Below are 22,878 nucleotides of genomic sequence, written 5' to 3' on the forward strand. Positions count from 1 at the left end.
CTACTGTCGTATAGCATATCAGTGAAAGAACATGGGTCAAAATCATAACAATAATTAATGCAAATAATAAAAATCATTTATCCATATTTAAATACATTTTATCGTATTTTTATAAATCTTCATTTTTAGTTTTAAAGTGTGTCGACAGATGGCAGTGAATTTACTGGGGTTACGAAATTTACTATGACAGTACCGCTCTAGTATAAGTTACTCTATGACCCTACTTTACCCTACTCTTATAAACATATGTGACGTTTTCAACCAAAAGGTACACACATTGTCGCTTATCAATAAGGTTGATTTCAAATTGAAGCTATATGGAAATAGCGCCTTATTGACAACAGACAATAAGTACCCTTTTGGTTGAGAATGGCACATATGTGAGCTACCTCGGGGCACTTATACTAAAGTGATATAGCAAAATATTTTAACGACAAAAAAATTATATCGATGTTACTGTCAATGTCTAGATTTATTCAACATTAATAAATATTATTAATAAACAATATTCTTTTCTTTATGAATTTCGTGGTATGATTATATTGATTGAAATTACATCGGTATACTTCTATTATATTAAGAGGCTCGATATGAAACATGATATCGAACTTCTTTACAGTAATCGAGGATTTTACAGTGAACACATGTCAACATCAAATCCCTAGAATGTACTCCGAGTTGGCACATGTATGCACATAAATTTTAAAACACTCATGTATTGGGTATAAATAAATCATGCAGTGTCATTGGCCAAAGCTAGCAAATACACCAACATCATTCATACAAGCTACAGCTAGTGGCTCTGTGAGGCCTGATTTCCTCCTATGCTTAAGTCGGTCGCTGACGTCGGTCGAGCGTACGGAAGAAAAATCTGCCACAGACGTCAGCATCGCTGTGCGCCCATAGAACATTATGTTAATCATACGCTGAATAAATGTATGGCTCCGCCACTTGGAAAACAATCCAAATCCTTTGCAATCGTCAAACCCGCTCACAAAATTTCATGAGAATCGGTTCAGAAATGCAACCTGTAGAGGAGAACACGGACATACGAAAACATTTTTGCCCAAAGGCCCGGCGGTGGTCACATGGGACGGGGACAATGGAATACATCTACACTGGCTTAGTAAATGGGTTTCGGTTGGGCTCATGCAAAGATAATATTAGATTGCAATATAAATATAATATGGTACTTCCAAAAGTTATCACTTTAATATATAAAAAAGCACATTCATATCTGCTATTAATATCTGTAATCATCTGCCTTAAGAAATAAAAAGCGTTGATGGAAATGCTTTAAAAAGATAAAAAACTTTTTAATAGACATCTATAACTTAACTTAAAAGGATTTTATAACCATAAACCTTAATGTATATTCAAATTTAGTTATGATAAAATATTAAAACTTAGTTTGAGATAAAATAAATTGTATGCCAGAAAAGGGTGTAACTGTTAATACTCATCAAAAAATCTACCTATTCTTTCTGTGCCTACACAGTTTACACAATAAATATTTCTGATTATTCTAGAACAAACCTTTTTATAACCCTTTGAATTAATTTAACTTCATTGTGTCTTGTTAAGGAAATTTTTGTTATGAAAACAAAAAACAACGAAAAGCATTGTTAATCGCGTCGAAGTTTTGAAGCGTTAAAGAGCGAGACGGAAACTTTCAGCCGCCTTTGTTAGAGCAGTGACGTACCATCGTACATTCCAGCGCGGCGCCGTACCAAAACATAACCTCAAACTCACCTGCGTATTTCGCAAAACGCTGCTTGTTTTTCTCTTCAAGGGCTAGCTCGTATGCTTGTTTAGTCTCCAACTTCTTTTTCTCCCGCTCCTGAACCTGCTGCCCCATACCGACCGCTAATATTTCTTGATTTTTCAACAGTGCCGCTTCGAATTGCTGTAAATTCTCGTAAACAGGAGCATTGGGCACTGGTAGCATGATTCTGTCCGAGTATAAAGCTTTCATAGGGTTGAATTTCACACTGTACGCACTTATTTCCGAGTCTGAAGTCGAACCGTCTTCGTCCACATCTGATTTCACTTCGAGTTTACTAAAATTTTGCAAGCCACTCGTGCCCGGCGTGGGCTCGAGATCATTACCCTCGGTATCTCTGTTGTCCGACATTGTTTCACTTATTGAAAATACGTTTTTACAGCTTTCTACAGATATTGAACCTACGCCGGTCTCGACCTATTCTTGACTTGAGTAAAAAAATCAATAGGTAGAAACGTCAAATAAAAACAAAACAAAAATGCCACGTTTCGATTTACGCATTTGTTTGTCGGTTCGGACTCGTCAAATTAAGCAGTAAATACATGTACTTCAAATGCTTTGAAAGTAAAGGCAATGCTTTTAATTATTTGTTATTCTTAAATGAAAAATGATACATTTCTTTAATTCTATCAACAGGAAACAATTCATTAATTTATATTTTTTTACTGTGAAACGAAATGTCAACTGCGTTTCGGTCCATGCATGTATTTTCATTACTTAACAAAAAGTTAACGACGAAATGCATTAATATATACGAAATTGAATTTTAAAGTCAATTCGTTAGCTAAGTGCGTTTTTAATTGAATATAACAACCATAATGATCTCGTGATAGAATGTTGAAGGCTCTTCCTCGAGCTACATTATTTACAATGTCTTTGCTTGTAGTTAACTAACGTTTAATGATTGGTTTGTTATGTACCTATCTATAGCGAAATGTTTTTGTTTTTATTGAAATGTGAAAGACTTCGTTATGTTAATTTATAAATAAACACGATTAGGTACCTATGCGTTTAAATAAATCTATCGCGGTAGATTGCCCAGGTATCTGATAATTGCATCTACGCGAACTTAAATCAGATCAAATAAATCTAAAAATAAAACAAAATCAATCTCATACAGCAACTACAACGTGTTCGAACAAAACGCATCATTATCACAAAGCAATAAAGTTTATAAATCAATCGATAGAAGTCAAGTGGTGTAATTTCTAATATTGTATAACTGAGTCGTCATCGCGTGCGCAAGGTCTTTGCCGTGCTGTAGGAAGTTAAATCAAGGCCCAACTCATCGGACTAAAGTCGATAAATCAACTATAATAGCTTTGCAGTGTAGGGAAAAATACCTTGGCCCAGAGTTGTTTTAATCTCTTGAATAAGAGATGGCGCTTTATCTTGTAATGTCGCCATCTATTGTCGAGTGGAAAGCACTAGTTTTGTTAACTTTCACGTTGATAAATTCAAACATAACTAATTGCTCAATTAAAATTCGTGTATCTTATTAATAACAGTGTGAATTTTTCATGCATTTTAATAGGCGCATCAAAACTCAATGAATAATGCAACTGCATTAATATGCAGTATTACGTGGCAAAGTTATATCACGGCCATTCGCAACGCGTGTGTAATATCTCCGGTGATGCAGGCGTCCATAGGCTACGGCAACTGCTTACCATCAGGCGGGCCGTATGCTTGATTGCCACCGACGTGGTATAAAGAAAAAAAAATTCGTGGTTCATTTCTACAATATGTACGCAGTTTATGATGGAACTATTTTATGTTAATAGTTAATTAACTTTTCTAATACCTATAACAAAAAAGATAAATTTAAAAAATAATTTAGGTACATATAATCTAATTATATATATCTACCTTTCATTTTAAAAATTAATTCTAAAATAATAAAAAACAGAACTAAATAAACCACAGTATCTTTTTTAAACCCGCCAAAAGACCTAAATCACGAAAAAAAGGAAACTTCCATGTTTAAATGTCACTGCACACTGCATCAGTTGCTCATAACTTTTTAAACGCAATGACAGCGAAGAAAGTGCACTACGAATAGGAAGCGTTTAGAAAACAAAAGTCGTTTACTTTTTTAAATGCCAATTATAGTGAAAGAGCGTTCATTGTTCGCAGTTTTTGTCTGTGGTTTCTTCGTAGTGTTGCTAGCCTTCCGTGCATTGTTTTTTTTTTAATTCTCCATGTATTGCGATGATGTTACGATTGTTGCGATGCTGATTAATTTATATAGTTTTTGCGGTGTACTGAATAGCTTTAGTTCGCTATTTGATAGAGTTCTACTTTGATCTAACCGTGCACACATTGTCAAAATATTTAGGGGGTAACATGAAACTAAAATATTTTCTGTAACTGGTACATATATACATATATACACAAACCTTACAAAATACATAAAATAAAAAATAACGAAAGTTCAAAAATACAAAGTTCATGTAGTTTTAAAAAAAAATCCAAAAATAATGCTAAAATTCACACATCTACTCTTCAATCGTAGCTTACAATCATAATTCCAAATCAAAGCATCTATATGTAGCAGATTTCTATAGCCTAATTTAAATTACCAAATTGCTTCTCTCTTGTCCTCAGAACGGCGCAGGCCCATGGTGCGCGTGCGCCGACCTCTCCAACAACGGATCGTCGCCAGGTGAACTCGGCGCATTGATAATACAGACTGACATTTCACTGTTGAACACGTGACCCACTCCGACGCACGTTGAGGTTTAAACCCACAGATTATTGTAATTCCAACTATTAAACAAAGTCTGTAGGTTGTCTACGGTTTATTTCTTTGGTGGCATATCTAAAAATGTGTTTTTAAAAGATTGCAGCGCCATCTGCGTTATGCTTTGATAAATATCCACTTTTATATGACCTATATCCACTATAATAGCCCAAATATCCACTTTATGGGCATGCTTTTAAGTTAAAATATCGTGCGTCGCAGTGCGGTGCGGACATTTTTTGGATCAGTTTAGGTCTTTGTTCTAAAGAGATTATCTTATATCTCGAATCAAATAGGTACCTACTACCTACACAGTTTTTCAATAAAGGCAATAACGAAGAGGTTGAAATTTACTTAGAAACTATTGTTTTATAGATTCATTCCCATAGTTAAATAGAATTTGGGAAACATCAAATTTGTCACCACCACTTGAAGGCTTCGTTGTTTCTAAAAATACCATTACAATATAGGAGTATAGCTATATTATTACAAGCTTAAGGTTATAACGTAAGATTTATCATAATTTTAGATAATGAATACGCTACATTAATGGTTTTAGATACCAAACTGCGAAAGTCTGCCCCATCTGGGATTCAACTATATCGCAATTGTTTGGTTTTCTCTATTGGATATCACATTGAGGTATCGGCTATCTTTCCACTTCAAACACTCGAGAATCAATTCTTCTACAACCATTGGAAATTGTTACTAAGTACGCACAATTAATTTTATGACACTATCTATTCCATTGCTTATCAACTTAAATAGCTTTGATTTATTCAAGCATTTAATATTATGCAATAATTAAAAAACTGTAAATATTGTAAAGCATTATATCCTAAAATGTTTTTTACTAATGCAGAAACGAGTGCAAACGAACTGGGTAACAATTTTATAAGAGGGAATGGAAAAAAATAAGATACGCATATTTTTCCGTTTTTTCTCTTTGGTTTTAAATTGTTCTTTATTCTGATTTCAAATATCAGCTTATGCCCATTTGTATGCTATTTTTAAGTTTATAAAGGTCCGTTCAGACGGGATGATGAATTTGATCAGAGAAAAAAAAGGTGTCAATCTCATCTAGAGGCATCACGTACACAATTTCACAGTGGAATCGGCGTGCCAATGTCCTTCAATTTCATGTTTGCGTCCACACCACATTGGCAATTTATACAGATTGGGCGAAAACTGCCCCGTCTTGACTGACCTTAAATAAATCTACCTCTGGCTAGTAACAAAAATGTTGCCAGTAAGAAAAAACACTAACACTTCAATTATACAGGCCAAATTATGAAATGAAACAAAGAACTTAAATCGGTGCTCAGTCGTGCTATAATTGCCCATACTAAACAGTAATTAACTTAATCGGCAGTTCATTTCATGTCAGAAAACAACGTAGATAAAAACTACCACGTTACTATTAACGAATGTATGGAGGAACCTTGCTCACAGATTAATAAATAGTTACCCTTGCTGTCAAAATACTAAGGACACTTACGAGTAGGTAGTCTATAGCCACAGATTAATAAATAGTTACTAAGTTTTGTTATGTCAATTGACGAATAACTTTTTTTTATAAAGACCGTTGATTAAATAATAGTCTCCGTAAAATGATTTTTTATGTTAAATTAAGCCAATATTCTACAAAAAAGCTCACTAGGAAGGTCTTAAAATATAAAGGGCCTCAGACCTCTCTAAGCGGCGCCATCTATTATATGTAATGAGCAACAAAATGTATATTATATTATAACATTTCAAACTTTCGCGATTTGAACACATATTAAATCACATTTACATTTTTTTTGGGTACGGAATGACATCTTTTGGACTGTGTAAAAGATCTGCTACTTTGTCGAAACGTCGGTAAATAAAGGTAACAAAATAAATTCGCGATAGACCCGCTTGTAAATGTGATTTAATATGTGTATATTATATTGCTTAGCATTTGTTGTCGTTTATTTGTTTGTGACAAACTAACTGCCTTGCCTATCTAACATTTTTTCTTAACATTTTCATCATCTATCGACGTTACCCTTATCAATTAAAATCCCTGATAGATCATTGTTCAATTACGTTTGCCAATCATTGTTGTGCAAGGTCATGGATATAGAATTAATTACTGCTAACAATCGCACTATAACCAGCCTTCTCAAGCGCTTGGCAGATGCTCACTTCTAACCTAAAAATGTGGGTGTGGATACTCTTAAAGACGTGAAAGCCTACGCTCTCCATGTTCGCAGGCTGCTGATGGGAAAACAAGCAGTGAGATAACTCCCGTCCACAAATGACGGTTACGCGCGCAAGTGCAACAACATTCAGTGGTTCAGTGAAAGTGTTGTGTTGAAGAGCGCCATCTGGCGTGCAATAGCGGCGCAAGGTGGCGGGGACGCATGCTGCGTCGTTGCCTTTGGCGATGCCATTTATAGAAGATGAGTGGTGGTCAGCTGAAAATGAGGGTAGAATGGTTGACCTCTCAAATTGTTTACAAGTGAGTATGCTTCTATATACATTATAATGCCGTGCGAAAGGCTATGCCTGATTTAGCATAAAATATTTATCTGATTTCCATACATTCTTAAGTCTAAATTAACCAACACATTTTTTGAGGTTGTCAAATGTTAAAATTTGACTATGTCGGACGTCTATTAGGCCAGGTATTCGCTGGGTCATATGTATATGACTGACTATTCTGCCTCACTTTCTATACTATGCCAACTAATAAACTTTGTTTCAACAGTCAGCGTATAAACCTCCAAAACTGTAATTTTTCAGGACGCGGTAGCCGCCGCTAGCGGGCAGGCGGCCGCGCAGCTACAGCAAATGGCGACATCTCTCGGCGAGTTGTCGCAAGCGGAGCTGTCGAACATAGTAGGAGGACTGACGCTGGAAACTGACGTCACGGAGGCGGCGGACCCTGATGATATTCTGAAGCAGCTGGGGGAGACCGCCTTTGACAACTTCGACACATTCTTTACGGACCTGACTAATGCTACTACGGTGCCGCCTATTGAGATTAAGGTACGTAGAACGGAAGAATTTGAACAATCGACCGACTGTCTCGAATAATATTTGGCAGTGATTTGAAGTTAGATCCATAATATTATTTTAGTTAGACCTAGTTAATTAAGTTGGCTTCGATTGTGCCTCTCATCATCTTCCTCGCGTTGTCCCGGCATTTTGCCACGGCTCATGGGAGCCTGGGGTCCACTTAGCAACTAATCCCAATAATTGGCGTAGGCACTAGTTTTTACGAAAGCGACTGCCATCTGACCAAACCCAGAGGGGAAACTAGGCCTTGTTGGGATTAGTCCGGTTTCCTCACGATGTTTTCCTTCACCGAAAAGCGACTGGTAGATATCAAATGATATTTCGTACATAAATTCCGAAAAACTCATTGGTACGAACCGGGTTGGAACCTGCGACCTTCGGATTGCAAGTCGCACGCTCTTACCGCTAGGCCACCAGCGCTTCCGTTGCCACCAGCGCTTCGATTGTGCCTCATCTGTACTCTGTAAATAGATTATGGAGTCTAGCGAGGGTATTTTTATATCTTCGCATGTGGAGATACTGGGTATTTTTGTTTAGATAGATAGATAATCTGTTTATTTATTTTCAACATTACACACAAAAAATACAAATAAGGGAATGACAAAAAACCTGCCAAATGCGAGTCGGACTCGCGCACCGAGGGTTCCGTACTTTTTAGGATTTGCTGTTATAGCGGCAACAGAAATACATCATCTGAGAAAATTTTAACTGTTATCACGGTTCATGAGATACAGCCTGTTGACAGACAGGCGGACAGCGGAGTCTTAGTAATAGGGTTCCGTTTTTACCCTTTGGGTACGAAACCCTAAAAACAGAAAATACAAAACAGCAAAAAAATCACGTTTGTTGCATGGGAGCCCCATTTAAATATTTATATTATTCTGTTTTTAGTATTTGTTGTCATAGCGGCAACAGAAATACATCATCTGTGAAATTTTCAACTGTCTAGCTATCACGGTTCTTGATATACAGCCTGGTGACAGACAGACAGACGGACAGACGGACGGACAGCGGAGTCTTAGTAATAGGGTCCCGTTTTTACCCTTTGGGTACGGAACCCTAAAAAGCAATATAAGTCTAATTTATACCAATAGAAACCTTTTCTCTCGAAGCGCATCATAAGCGAGAACACGCTACCAGCATCTTAGCAAAGATAGATATAATAAGTTACTCTATGATCTTAGGTACAGTCAAAGATAGATATAACTCCGTAATAGATGGATACAGTCTAAGGAAAAAACGTGCCTCGAAAATCAAGAAAATTTGATTCTCGTTCAGAGGGCGCTACTAGCTTTGGCCTACTGTCGTATAGATGGCGTTGACGGTTTCGTTTGTTATTTAACAATTTTAACGCATATCAGTGAAAGAACATGGGTCAAAATCATAAAAATAATTAATGCAAATAAAAAAAATCATTTATCCATATTTAAATACATTTTATCGTATTTTTATAAATCTTCATTTTTAGTTTTAAAGTGTGTCGACAGATGGCAGTCTGTCCGCCTGTCCGTCTGTCTGTCTGTCTGTCACCAGGCTGTATCTCATGAACCGTGATAGCTAGACAGTAAAAATTTTCACAGATGATGTATTTCTGTTGCCGCTATAACAACAAATACTAAAAACAGAATAATATAAATATTTAAATGGGGCTCCCATACAACAAACGTGATTTTTTTGAACCCTTCTTATGGCCCAAGGACTTATTCATAAACAGAATGAAATATATCATTATTCGACAGTGTTAACATCCTCTTTTTCCCATTTCAGCAAGAGGAAAACAACAATATCTCGCCCCCGGGCTCGAGTAATCACCTCCAGAACTCATACTACCAGCCCAACCAACTATCCATACCCAACAATGGACAGCAGCGCCTGCAGCAACTCCTACGCTCAGGCAGCGGGAACAACAGATACAACATAGCCTCAGCCAATCCACTACTCGCGGAGAAGCTTGCGGCGACATCTAGCGGGATAAAGCAGGAGCCACTCAGCTCGGATTACAATGGTACGAGTATGAATTATGGCAACGCTCCGCCCTTGCAGAGGTCCGGGAAGCCCCAGGTGAACGACGCAGGCGGCGGTAAAGGTAAGCCTACGAATATTTCTTAGCTTTCCATTTTTTATTTTAGTGCCCTCTAGCGGCGAGTAGCGGAACTAAGGCGCCGCTACGCCGAGCGCTTGAAAGGTTAGAGAGCAGTAGCTTTCATAGTTATACGTGTTGTAACTAGATGGCGCTGTCATCAAATATTATATTATTACAACTTGTAGTAAGAATACGAGACAATTGATATGTGGGAAGAAAATAGGTGTTCATAAAGTACTAATCATGTTCGCCCACTTCTGTCTGGACATTGAATTCTGACAATTTATTTTAATTTATGGCATTAATGGTTTTAAATAGAATCATGCGATTAATATGCGCTGTTATATTAAATACTAATAACATAAAATACGGTTGATAGCAATTTATTATCCAGTTTCAAACAATTTATTCGTTAAAATAAAAAGTATAAAAATAAGAAAGTTAGTTGTGAAATATCTCAATAGATGTCGCCGCTAACACCGCCACACACAAATAGCTAGCTACAAAAAACGTGCAGTCACGTTCGGCGCCACCGCTCACTTATATAAACAAAACAGTGGAAACTGGGTTAGTTCACAATATCGCCACCGGCAAAGTAAACTTGCGCTTCCAATCTCTTCGATGCAGTTGCAGTTTTCTATTACTTTCGATTTCCTGTAGAGGAAGTAATTTCCTAGCCGGACCGCTTTTCTCTCGTGAGAAAGTACCGCTTAAGTCTTGACCGGTGCTATTTGCGGACGGGAATCGGGCCAGAATATTTTGAAATATATGCGTAATATTATTATCGAAAGAGATATGGTGTATCAGTAGCGTAGAAGTGTTTATTTACTTTTGAATAAAAGTAATCGCATTCAAATTGGTTCACCCGTTTAAGGCGTTTCCTGAGCCAGAAGGCGAAAAATATATGTAGTTCTTGACTATATTATCTTTAATAACATAGCTTCTGATACACGAATTATGACACTTCGCTCGATACAATTAATTCCCAAAGTAACCTCTAACTCGGACTTTTAATCAAACTTTACTCGGTTATTTATTAATAATACTATAAATAAAAAAGAAAAGAAGAAAAATCTTAACTTAAACAGTAATTTCATAGCTTTCGAATTTCGATATTGTAAGGTAACGTTTTTAAAATAAATAAAAATCGACAAAATTCGATCAAAATTGACACTTGGCGCGCATGATCTTTCCCGTTCTTTCTTGCGAAATGTGACAGTGACAGTGGCAAACCGATGGAACGACCTTAAAGGGGCCCACTGACTATCAGTCCGCCGGACGATATCGGCCTGTCAGTTAGAACAAAAATTTGACAGTTCCGAACAACTGACAGGCTGATATCGTCCGGCGGACTGCTAGTCAGTGGGCCCCTTAAGAGTTACGTTAGGTTAAACTTATAACACCCCTCTTTTTACGTCGGGGGAAATAACCAGGGAGTCGCATAAACGAGTAAACAACATTTTCAAACCTGCTAATAAATAGAAAGGGTATTTAAAAGTACATTCTATTTATATACTGATCGATAATGGCAAACAGGTTTCAACAAGTATCAAACTAAAAATAAATCCCACACCTACGCCCTACGCTTTTAACAAAGGTAGAATTCCAAATTATATTTTCACAATTCATGACATTGCAAATGAGGGCTATCGTTTTTTTGCTCACCAGTCGGCGCCTCTGTTGATGGTGGTCCAAAAGACTAAAGAACAGCTGTCAGTCATTGAAGTGACAAGTGACATTTGACATTTCGAACTATGGAAAAGACCACCATCTACACTAGCGCCCCTAGCGGCGAATTCATACGCGTTAGCCCTCATTGTGTAACATTTCATACTAATAGAGATGACACATGTTGAATTTTATAACATAGTCTAGATAAATCTAGATTTAAATACCTCAGATTCAGTTTTAAGGGTTCCGTACCCGAAGGGTGAAAACGGGACCCTATTACTAAGACTCCGCTGTCCGTCTGTCCGTCTGTCACCAGGCTGTATCTCATGAACCGTGATAGCTAGACAGTTGCAATTTTCACAGATGATGTATTTCTGTTGCCGCTATAACAACAAATACTAAAAACAGAACAATAAAAATATTTAAATGGGGCTCCCACAACAAACGTGATTTTGCTGTTTTTTTCGGTGGTAGTACGGAACCCTTCGTGCGCGAGTCCGACTCGCACTTGGCCGATTTTTTAACTTCGTTACTGATAAAAATGACTTGGTCTGCGTTAAATGATGACTTCCGAGATAAAAATTATCCTATGTGCTTTCCCGGGACTCAAAATATATCCATACTAAAATGGTTCAGCGGGGTAATGTGAAAAAGATATATGGACATAATCACGTGATCTTTAATTCTTTAGGCACATCTGTCATCTCGATACATTACAAAATTTTGTACGTATCAAAGTTTAATATATTCGTTTTTGAATAATAGAATATCTGATAGGGTATATGACTACTAGTCAAATCAGTTTCTTTTTTCGAACTGTCAAAACGATTTTGCTACTATGGAATTTATATGAATCACTAGCATGTGACGTCACAATCAAATTACCTACGCTTTATAGTTTTATACGGGTTTTAAAATAGAAATTGTGTCTAAAAATAACTGCTGTTTACGTTTCTCTATTAATCTTCAGGTGCTTTATTTCATGCATGATGTAAAATAATTTATTTTAAATACAGTCAAATACCCTATATATATATATATATATATATATATATATATATATATATATATATATATATATATATATATATATATATAGTATATTTAGTACCCACAACACGAGCTTTATTGACCTTACTGTGGTGCTAGGTCAATTTGTGTAAAATTGTTTCATTATATTTATTTCTTTGATACCTACATATTGTGCCTAAGTCGGATAAAAAAACCGGACAAGTGCGAGTCGGACCCGCCCACCGACGGTTCCATACTTTTTAGTATTTGTTGTTATAGCGGCAACAGAAATACATCAACTGTGAAAATGTCAACTGTCTAGCTATCACGGTTCATGAGATACAGCCTGGCGACAGACAGACGGACACCGGAGTCTTAGTAATAGGGTCCCGTTTTTACCCTTTTGATACGGAACCCTAAAAACTATGTTAGTAACGCAAATTACAGGAACTGCAAATATTTCGCTCCACTTAACTGTTTCCTGGTATGAGTCTTATTTATTTTATATATAAATTAGTATTGGAATACTATGTCAAGGTATCTCATTACTTGGATGACCTAGTTTTACATATTACAAGAATATGAGAAAAAATAGGACATTCGTTTTAGGAACTGTTCTAACCTGAAAAACAGTGACAGTATAGGGAATATTACGCAAAACTGCGTAGAGGGCGTTACTAGCACAAACATAGGGCCTACCGCGAAACACGAAAATGGAAATTTCGGTGCCTCTATCACTCTTGCATACCTATTCGATCGACAGAGAGGCAGATAACGAAATGCCGATTTATATATTTCGCAGTAGACCACACATACATATAATCACGCCTATTTCCCGGAGGGGTAGGCATAGACCACAGATTTCCACTTGCTACGATCCTGACATACCTCTTTCGCTTCCTTCATCGCACTTTCATAATATTCCTCGTATAGTTAATGCTATCTCTACTGAGCTCGTTCACTTACCTGTACTAACAATGGCATTCTGTTAAACAAAAGTCATTATTTCTTTTGTGTGAGCGCGTGGCCTTTGTGCTTGAGCGCGTGGCCATTGTGTGTGAGCCTCAGGCACAACGGCCACGCGCTCACACAAAAGAAATAATGGCTGTTTAGCAGAATGCCATTGTTAGTACAGGTAAGTGAACGAGCTCAGTAGAGATAGCGTTAACTATACACGCAGTAGACCATCTGTAAACAAAACGCCTTGTATGGAGAATCGATAAAAAAAGCAGATTGAAAAAAAAAAACGGTTGTATGGAGAATCGATAAAAAGCATATTGAATAAAAAATAAGCTACCGAAATTACTAATTCCGCGCAGACGAAAAGCTAAGATTATAGACCGAGGTAAGACTGCAACGATTTTGATAGCACACGCAGTGCGTCATTTATACGTCATAATTTAATAGAAGTTTGACGTTTAAAATAAATGCTGTCAAAATCGTTGCAGACTTATATTGGTCTAACTCTAAATACCTTCATTTTAAATAGTTTGATTTCCGATTTGTGTAAGATCTGTGTGTGTTCTTGATAGACACGCCCTGGCTTCGCACGGGTTACACAAAATCTTTACAAATTATACACTAAACCCTCCCTCAAGAACTACTCTATTAATAGGTGAAAACCGCATCAAAATCCGTTGCGTAGTTTTAAAGATCTAAGCATACATAGGGACAGACAGCCACAAAGCGACTTTGTTTTATACTATGTAGTGATACTAGACTTATATTGACCGGGATATAGACCGTGATTACCTTTTGTATTATTTGTGTTATGTTGTGATAATCTGTAGGTTTTTGCGTCCAAGACAGAACCGTAAAAACACTAAACCCTTCCTCAAGAACTACTCTATTAATAGGTGAAAACCGCATCAAAATCCGTTGCGTAGTTTTAAAGATCTAAGCATACATAGGGACAGACAGCCAGAAAGCGACTGTTTTATACTATGTAGTGATACTAGACTTATATTGACCGGGATATAGACCGTGATTACCTTTTGTATTATTTGTGTTATGTAGTGATAATCTGTAGGTTTTTGCGTCCAAGACGGAACCGTAAAAACACTTGAAACAAACAAGTAAAGATCGATAAAGATCATCCTCAGAAGTCCCGCCGTCCCGCGGGAGCACCCCGCGTGACTTATTATTGCTTGAAAAAAAAACACTCAGCGGCGGCAGGTTTAAAGTGTAGTGCTTCCGTTTGTTTGAGTGAATCGTGGCAGTTCTTGACTAAATACACGTGCATGGCACATTTAAAAAAAGTTATTTTTGAAGGACTTTTTGAATACAGTTAACTCAGGTTGTTTATTGAGAGCCTTTCTCGTTTGTACTTTCATTTATTGTGGAGCTTAGATATACTTATCCTTTTTTAAGATTCCGCTGTCCGTCTGTCTGTCACCAGGCTGTATCTCATGTACCGTGATAGCTAGTTAAAATTGTCACAGATACTGCGTCGAAATATCGGGAGCTCAAAGACAATACAAAAGGTAATCACGGTCTATATACCGGTCAATATAAGTCTAGTGAAACTAACCGTGAATTCAAAACTCATATTGTATTTTTTGCTTAAGGGGCCCACTGACTATCAGTCCGCCGGACGATATCGGCCTGTCAGTTGTTCGGAACTGTCAATTTTTTGTTCTAACTGACAGGCCGATATCGTCCGGCGGACTGATAGTCAGTGGGCCCCTTTAAATACTTATTTTCGAGGATGGAAGGGTACATTAGGCAAATGCAAATAAAAAATACCTAAGTAGGTACCTATAGTTACCTAAGGGGTCATCCATTAATTACATCACAAGTTAAGGGTGGGGGGGGGTCAAAGGAATGTGACATGTTGTGACAAGGGGGAGGGGGAGTCACAAACTTTGTGACGTCACATTAACTTATGTCAATTATTTTATTCGCTGTACAGTTAAATAACAAATTTTTAGATACGATAATCGTTTTTATTCGTTTAATTTTCTTTCCTAATCAACTGATTAGGAAAGAAAATAAAATTACTAATATTTCTTTTGTAAAAAATATAGGGGGGGGGAGGAGTCCAAAAAACCTCGAAATTCGTGTGACGTAATTAATGGATGAATCGTAACGGGTTAGAAATAATTGTCTAGCACGTTATTGTATATTGGATGCAAATCAATAATTATTGTTTTCATTAAATTAATTAAGAATATTTCAATAAATTATACAAAATAGCTATAAAGTCCATCCCTTGTATCCGCTAAAGATCACGTCACCCACGCAACCTCTCGAATTATGCATCAAATTACCTAAGTACCTACCTATACTATAGAAAAAGTATATACAAGTAGTTATAGACGCGCCACCGAGCGACCGGGGGTAAGAGAAAGAATATTCATATAAAATTTGGGCAGCATAGGATTTTTTCTCCTTTAATCTTATAAATTTCGGTATTTCGCCATCGCCTCCTACCTATGATGCCACCCGGTCGGTGATAAGGACGAAGCATGGCACTACTTTCTCTTTCCTCATAGGAATCGCAATAATGTAACACCTATGTAGCTTGTCTTATGAAAAAATAAAAATGAACTGTCATAGAACTATCATTCGACGAGAGAACTTATTTCTAGCCACTGAATCGCTATCTGAAGGTTGTCTGGAAGAGATCGCTTTTTAGCGATAAGTCCGCCTGTTGTTACCTACTCACTTATGTCCTGTCTTTGTTTGTAACATGTATTTTTCTTTGTAGTGCACAATAAAGTATTTTTTTTTATTATTATTCGACGAGAGAAGTACTCACCTACACAATGTTTAAAAAAAAAGGTTTTCCGAGCGCTTTTCGCGAACATTTCATTTCGAGGCGCTTTTTCATTACACTGTACGGTTGCAATATCAATACAAAAAGTCGATTCGACGAATAAACCTTAATTAAAAGTAGTAGTTTCATCTCTATCAAAACATTCGTTTTTCATTGTTTTCAGTACAAATGCCTTTTTGCCGTTTCCGTCCTAACATGGTTGACCGGTCGAACAATTTTATAGTGGCGCCATTTTACCTGTCAATCCTACGAATAATGGCAATCCTTAAAAGTTACGCGTTTCTGACAAAAACCAAATTATGACTAACGAAAATGTGGACAAACAATATATATATATAGTCCTCCACATCGATTTATATTAAGGCTTTTTCCTCTCATGAGCTCTTATGTGGCTGGCCAGGCCAAACTTGCTCTTAAAAACTCTTTCACACTCACGGCAGTAGAGTTGACCGGCCGTTTTGTACATATACACGTAGGAGGGCTTAGGTCTTTCCTTGCGCAATTGTCGTTTTACATCTAACGTCGTGAGGCGGTTTTCCTCAAACGCCTTGATGGATTCGAAGATGGTAGACCGCCAAGATGACCGTTTCGCAGCGAGCTCCTCCCAACGTGTAGGATCGATAGAGCACGCGTTCAGGTGATCCTTATATCGAAGATGTTGACCGCCGTGCTTCCGCTGACCCTTTGCTAACTCTGAGTAGAATATGGCTTTGGGCAAGCGGCGATCATCCACTCGGAGAACATGCTCACACCACCTGAGCTGGCGCTGCATCAATAGCGCCTCCATACCGTAAATCCCGGAACGACGCAAAACCTCAGAATATGGGATACGATCCTGCCACTTAATCCTAAGTATAACTCAGACATCTTAGGTGGCAGGTGTCTAGTCGTCTGATATCTGGCTTGTACAGGCACCAGGTTTCTGCGCCATACAGAAGAACTGGGATAATCAGGGCCTTATAGACGCTCTTTGTCTCAAGCTTGATATCATGGGACCTCCAGACACGATCAGTGAGACGGCCGAAATTGGCAGCGGCGTTAGCAATGCGCGATGGTATTTCCGAAGCCAGGGGGTGTTATACAATAGACAAACAATACAATAGTACTTAAAACTATATGGGAAACAATAGAGACCCCCCTATTACTAAGACTCCGCTGTCTGTCTGTCTGTCCGTCTGTCACCAGGCTGTATCTCATGAACCGTGATAGCTAGACAGTGGAAATTTTCACAGATGATGTGTTTCTGTTGCCGCTATAACAACAAAAACTAAAAACAATAAAATAAATATTTAAGTGGGGCTCCCATACCACAAACGTGATTTTTTTGCCGTTTTTTGCGTAATGGTACGGAACCCTTAGCCCGACTCGCATTTGGCCGGCTTTTTTTTATCATCAGATTAAAATATGCTAGTGATTCTAAGTTGAAAGGACCCAAAAACACAAGAATCTGTGAGAATCAGGTTTTCAATATTTATTTTAGAAAACGCCCATTTTGGTGCAAAGCAAGCACATTTTACGTTACGCTGCCTAGAGTAGACGGCTCGAGCATATAGTTAGCGTGAGGCAAAAAATTGGTGGGTTACCCTCATCTGGCAGAATATTATTTGTCAGAAATACACCGCATAATACGTATCGCAGAAAACTTTTAGTCAAATGATACTTTCGCATAAATATATACTTGCCATAATAGTCATTTCGCATTATATTCATTTGGCAGAATTTTCTAAGTGGGTTAGGTTAGGGTTTTCTACCAAATAATATTATGCGAAAAGAAATTCTGCAAAGTGAAATGCGAAAAGCTTAATGCCAAAAGTATTTCTGCCAAACGATATTTCTACCAAGTAACATTATGCAATACAAAACTATGTCAAAAAACTTTCTGCAACACAATAGGGAACCGTAACATCTCGCTCTGTATGCTATATGCAGATCAGTGTGGCAACTTAGCCCACTAACCCGAGGTTAACCGGTTAAACCGTTAACCCAGTGTCAAACTGTACTGGTAACCATGATCTCCAGGTTTAACAGGTTAACCCCGGTTTAGTGGACCAGGCTAACTCTGCATGGCATTTGCAATGACAAACTGGGGCAATGTTATCAATGTTAAACTGTGAAAACATGAAGTTATATGACACTCCCTCACTTTGCGATGCGATGTCAGTGATATCGTATTCGTTCGAGCCCTGACCCGCTTGTCGCGTGTGTTATGTCAGAGACGAAGCGAGATGCGCGCACGGACAGTGGCTCTACTTCGCTATTCTAACTTTTATTGTGCGCACTCCGTACATGCACATACATACATACATACAGGCGTGCATAGACATAGTATATACAAGTAGTTATAGACATGAAACCGAGAAAGACATATTCATGTATTGACAGTTTCATGTATGGCAGCATAATCCTTTTTCTCTTTAACTTATAAATTTCGGTATTTCGCCATCGCCTCCTTGCTATGATGCCATAACCCGACCATGAAAAAATGCCCGGTCGGTGATAAAGACAAAGCATGGCACTATTTTCTCTTTCCTCTTATAGGAATCGCAATAAGATCTTTCTCTATCAAAGAGTGTCAGGCCGTTGCAGGCGTGGATCACTCCGCGATTTCGTCGCGTCGCTACAAGTACATGCGGCTCACACCAATTTTCTTTCTCAAGTACTAACAACAGCGTGTAATGCGTTATCGTGTTAAATTATTAAATTTTCATAATATTCTGTCATCAAACAAAATAAAAAATAAAATGGCAAATTCCGTTAACTCGTAATAAAATTGTAATCTTTTGTTGTATTGTTATGATTGGTATTGTAATTGTACCTATTAGATATATCAAATTCTAATTTAAAAATTGTGCTTGTTATTTACCAAATTCTAAATTATGCTTGTTATATTATTAATCGTGCTCGTGGAATATTTACTGAATATTACTGTTAAACTCAACTTTTAAATTCAAAATACCTACCTAATAATTGGGGTTTACTACTGGAGTGCGACACACGCTCGTGCGAAGATTTATTAGTGCGAAAAATTATAAGGCGATGCACGACTATACGTTGTGCCGTTTGAGCGAACCATCGTTTGTGCGAAATATTCGCGTTTTAACCGTGGTCCCATTTTCCAAAAACATCTTTTATTGCACAGCTTAACTAGACGGAGCCCCGCTTCGCGGGGCTCCTATTTCAGGACGGTTTGCCCTTCGGGCATCTGAAGCTACCTAACGAACCTAACCTACCTACCTGCCTACGCTGTTTGCTTTCAGAAGTATTGTCGAGCCGTACATATATGTCGCACAATTTAACTTCGTTCAAAGATACTGCCGGACTATAGTGTCGTCGAATAGTGATATATCGCACCTTATCACTTCGCAGAATTGCAGTGTCGTTAAAAGAAATATGTCGCACAATCGTGCATCGCACACTCGTGGTCGCACTTACATACATTACCCTAATAATTGTACTTTTTTTTTCGGAACAAAGAAATTCTGTATTAACTATAAGTGGAAAATCTTTTGGCCTATGTTGTAACTATATCTTTTAGCTTATTGTATTATTATGTGCTGTATGATTCCCAAATAAATAAATTGAATTAAATTAAATATTTCTCAGTCGCGTAAAAAAGCGTAAAGATGTGTTCCTGAACTGAAGTGGAGCATATTAAATATATTAATAACGGGTCACTCACGTGTTTTAAGTCGAAAACGCTCGACATGTTTCACTCCGTACCGAGGAGCGTCATCAGGAGCTAGCGTCGACGGTGACGGACCGGCGCAGACTGCGGGCCGAGCACACAACACGTGAGTGACCCGTTATTAATATATTTAATATGTCTGACTCTGTGTCTCACGGAAGTTTTGTTATTGAAGTGGAGCATACTTGGATCGCCGCGTTGTGCAACTCGCCTTGAGTGTGCGTGAGCGGCGAGTGCCCTTACAGAGGTGGTTGACTGTGACAGTTCCAACGTTAGATTATTGTTTAAGGAAATCAGAGTTAATCCTGCTAGAGTTAGACCAAGAAAAGTCAGCAATGAGTTTGATAACATACGCAGTGCAAGTGTTCTTTATGGGGTCCCTTTGTCACATTATCATTAGTCAGGATTTTCCTCGGGTTATCCTATAGATAGGTTAGGTTAGGTTTGTTTTATGGCAATCCTGAAAAGTTACGCGTTTTTGAGAAAAGCCAAGTTATGACTAATGATAATATGACAATCATTACATTATGACTATTTATGACTTTCAATAATTATGTCAAACAATAGAGACCCGTTATTTATACGTTATAATTTCATAGAAGTTTGACGTTTAAAATAACACTTGCGCTGCGTGTGCTATCTAAATCGTTGCAGACTTGTGTTGGTCTGACTCTAGTACGTATTACAAAATTGATTGATACGAAAAAAGTGTTTTTTTTAGATAATATTAAATATATATTAATAACGGGTCACTCAGGTTTTTTAAGTCGAAAAAAGTTAATATATTTAATATGTCTGTGTCTCACGGAAGTTTTGTTATTAATTTTTTTTTAGATAATGTTTCAAAAAACCGGCCAAGTGCGAGTCGGACTCGCGCAATAAGAGTTCCGTACCATTACGCAGAAAAGCGCAAAAAATCACGTTTGTTGTAGGGGCCCCACTTAAATATTTATTTTATTCTGTTTTTAATATTTGTTGTTATAGCGGCAACAGAAATACATTATCTGTGAATATTTCAACTGTCTAGCTATCACGGTTCATGAGATATAGCCTGGTGACAGACAGACAGCGGAGTCTTAGTAATAGGATTTTGGGTACGGAACCCTAAAAACAACATATCCGAGCAAAAGTAAAATTCACCATCGTCTAGATAAACAGTTTTGAAATAGCCAGAAACTGGGGCACTCATTAATTTTAAAACCATGGTTGTGACATTCTAGGATTCAGCATCTTATGCAGTTGAATTTCACATAGAGTAACGGGACACGAAAGAATCAATGTACGGATGGGAAAAAAGTTCACACATTGACCAAACTTTCTTGTTGTGTTCTGTCAACCAGGAGACAATATCTTAATAAGAACAGATAAGTGTAACGACAAAATTATTAACTTATAAAACTTAAAAAACTAAAACTAAAAATAAATAAAACTAATCTTAAAATAAATAACTAAAAACTATTCCCCTGCGGCACGCGGCATGGTGCCGCAGGGGAATAGTTTTTAGTTAAAAACAGAATAAAATAAATATTTAAGTGGGGCTCCCACAACAAACGTGATGTTTTGCCGTTTTCTGCGTAATGGTACGGAACTCTTATTGCGCGAGTCCGACTCGCACTTGGCCGGTAAACACTTTTTTCGTATCAATCAATTTTGTAATACGTACTAGAGTTAGACCAAGACAAGTCAATATCTTTAACAAGTAATAGCACAGAGTAAATAATAGTACTAGGTACAGAATATTCACAGTAACAAAACGCGTCTATTCCTATTCAGCAGGCGTCCGTTCCGTAGCGGTGCGCGGCAACCACTATGGCTAGACACCAAAATTGGCGTAGGCCGCGTGTACTTGTAGCGACGCGACGAAATCGCGGAGTGAGTCACGCCTGGTAATAGTTAGGTATTTGTTTTACAAGTAGCTAAACTTTCGTTATCTAACATCTCTGTCACTCTTGCGTATTCGAGCGATAAAGAGGCATCTAGATAACGAAATTTCGGATTCGAGTTTTCCGGTAGGTCCCCTGAAAACTTGTCAAAAACCTGTTAAAGGTACAGTATGAATAAGTTACGCTAAAGCTGTTGTTTAACCTCTCGTGCCAATATTGATACCTGGGTGCGTAGACGAGATGCCAATCGTTCACGCTCTCTCTATCACTCTTCCATATTAGTGCGACTGAGACAGTTGCGTTTCGTTCGCTACGGAGCGTTAACGATTAGCATTTTGTCTATGCACCTTGAGCAAGCGAAAGCGATTAGCGAGTGGTACGAAATGTTGAATCTTGAGTGCGAGGGTTTCAAGGCACGAGTATTAAGCAAATTTTGCCACCGAGTGAAACACAAAAATTTTATTATAGAAAATACTAACTGTAAAATATCAACCAAAATCAAATCCAAATGAAAGTAATTAAATATTTATCAATCAAATTCATCTTTTAAAAGTCAATTCTACCAGGAAACAACTCAAAATTTGCATTCAATTATTTTGCCACACGTGTGGATAAAACGCAACTTTCTGATTCGTTTTTGAACAATCAAGAGAGCCTTTATCAGCTGATGTGGTTAAAAATCATGTAGGTAATGCTTTATATAGCAAAATTTTGATATTATCAGGGGTGCGCAACTCCTAGCTTCGGGCAAACTCGGCTCCGTTCGGCTCAGCATTGCTCCGAGCAATTATTAGGGTTGGCACAACTTGACGTCCCTTTGCGTGCACGACCACAGATAAGATAATGACTTGAATTGTACGGTAGTACCATTATTTATTCTGTGATATTTGTTCTTTTGCAAGTTGCACCGCCAACCTCAAATGGACAAAAAAGAGTCTTTTCAGAGCTTTTTTTAGGGTTCCGTACCCAAAGGGTAAAACGGGACCCTATTACTAAGACTCCGCTGTCCGTCTGTCCGTCTGTCCGTCTGTCCGTCTGTCCGTCTGTCTGTCTGTCTGTCACTATGCTGTATCTCATGAACCGTGATAGCTAGACAGTTGAAATTTTCACAGATGATGTATTTCTGTTGCCGCTATAACAACAAATACTAAAAACAGAATAATATAAATATTTAAATGGGGCTCCCATACAAC

The 22,878-nt window shown here is 37.7% G+C and overlaps 2 protein-coding genes across 5 annotated transcripts in view; one reads left to right on the top strand and one right to left on the bottom strand.

The window, feature by feature from the left end:
* LOC134754733 (U7 snRNA-associated Sm-like protein LSm11) overlaps positions 1–2,195 on the bottom strand; it is a 62,760-nt gene extending 60,565 nt beyond the window's left edge. Inside the window, exon 1 of the mRNA XM_063691078.1 lies at positions 1,753–2,195. Within this exon, the coding sequence (XP_063547148.1) occupies positions 1,753–2,134 (382 nt within the window). The 5' untranslated portion in view covers positions 2,135–2,195. The remainder of the gene's footprint in view (positions 1–1,752) is intronic.
* LOC134754728 (ecdysone-induced protein 74EF) overlaps positions 1–22,878 on the top strand; it is a 292,930-nt gene that overhangs the window by 121,792 nt on the left and 148,260 nt on the right. For 2 of the 4 annotated variants that reach the window (XM_063691066.1, XM_063691068.1), the window contains exons 3-6: positions 4,391–4,448; positions 6,767–7,014; positions 7,299–7,544; positions 9,342–9,660. In XM_063691066.1, the coding sequence (XP_063547136.1) occupies positions 6,940–7,014; positions 7,299–7,544; positions 9,342–9,660 (640 nt within the window). In that variant the 5' untranslated portion in view covers positions 4,391–4,448; positions 6,767–6,939. The remainder of the gene's footprint in view (positions 1–4,390; positions 4,449–6,766; positions 7,015–7,298; positions 7,545–9,341; positions 9,661–22,878) is intronic. The other 2 variants (XM_063691067.1, XM_063691069.1) reach the window with 2 other exon arrangements.

This window comes from Cydia strobilella, chromosome Z (genome assembly GCF_947568885.1).
Source record: "Cydia strobilella chromosome Z, ilCydStro3.1, whole genome shotgun sequence".
Lineage (NCBI taxonomy): Eukaryota > Metazoa > Arthropoda > Insecta > Lepidoptera > Tortricidae > Cydia > Cydia strobilella.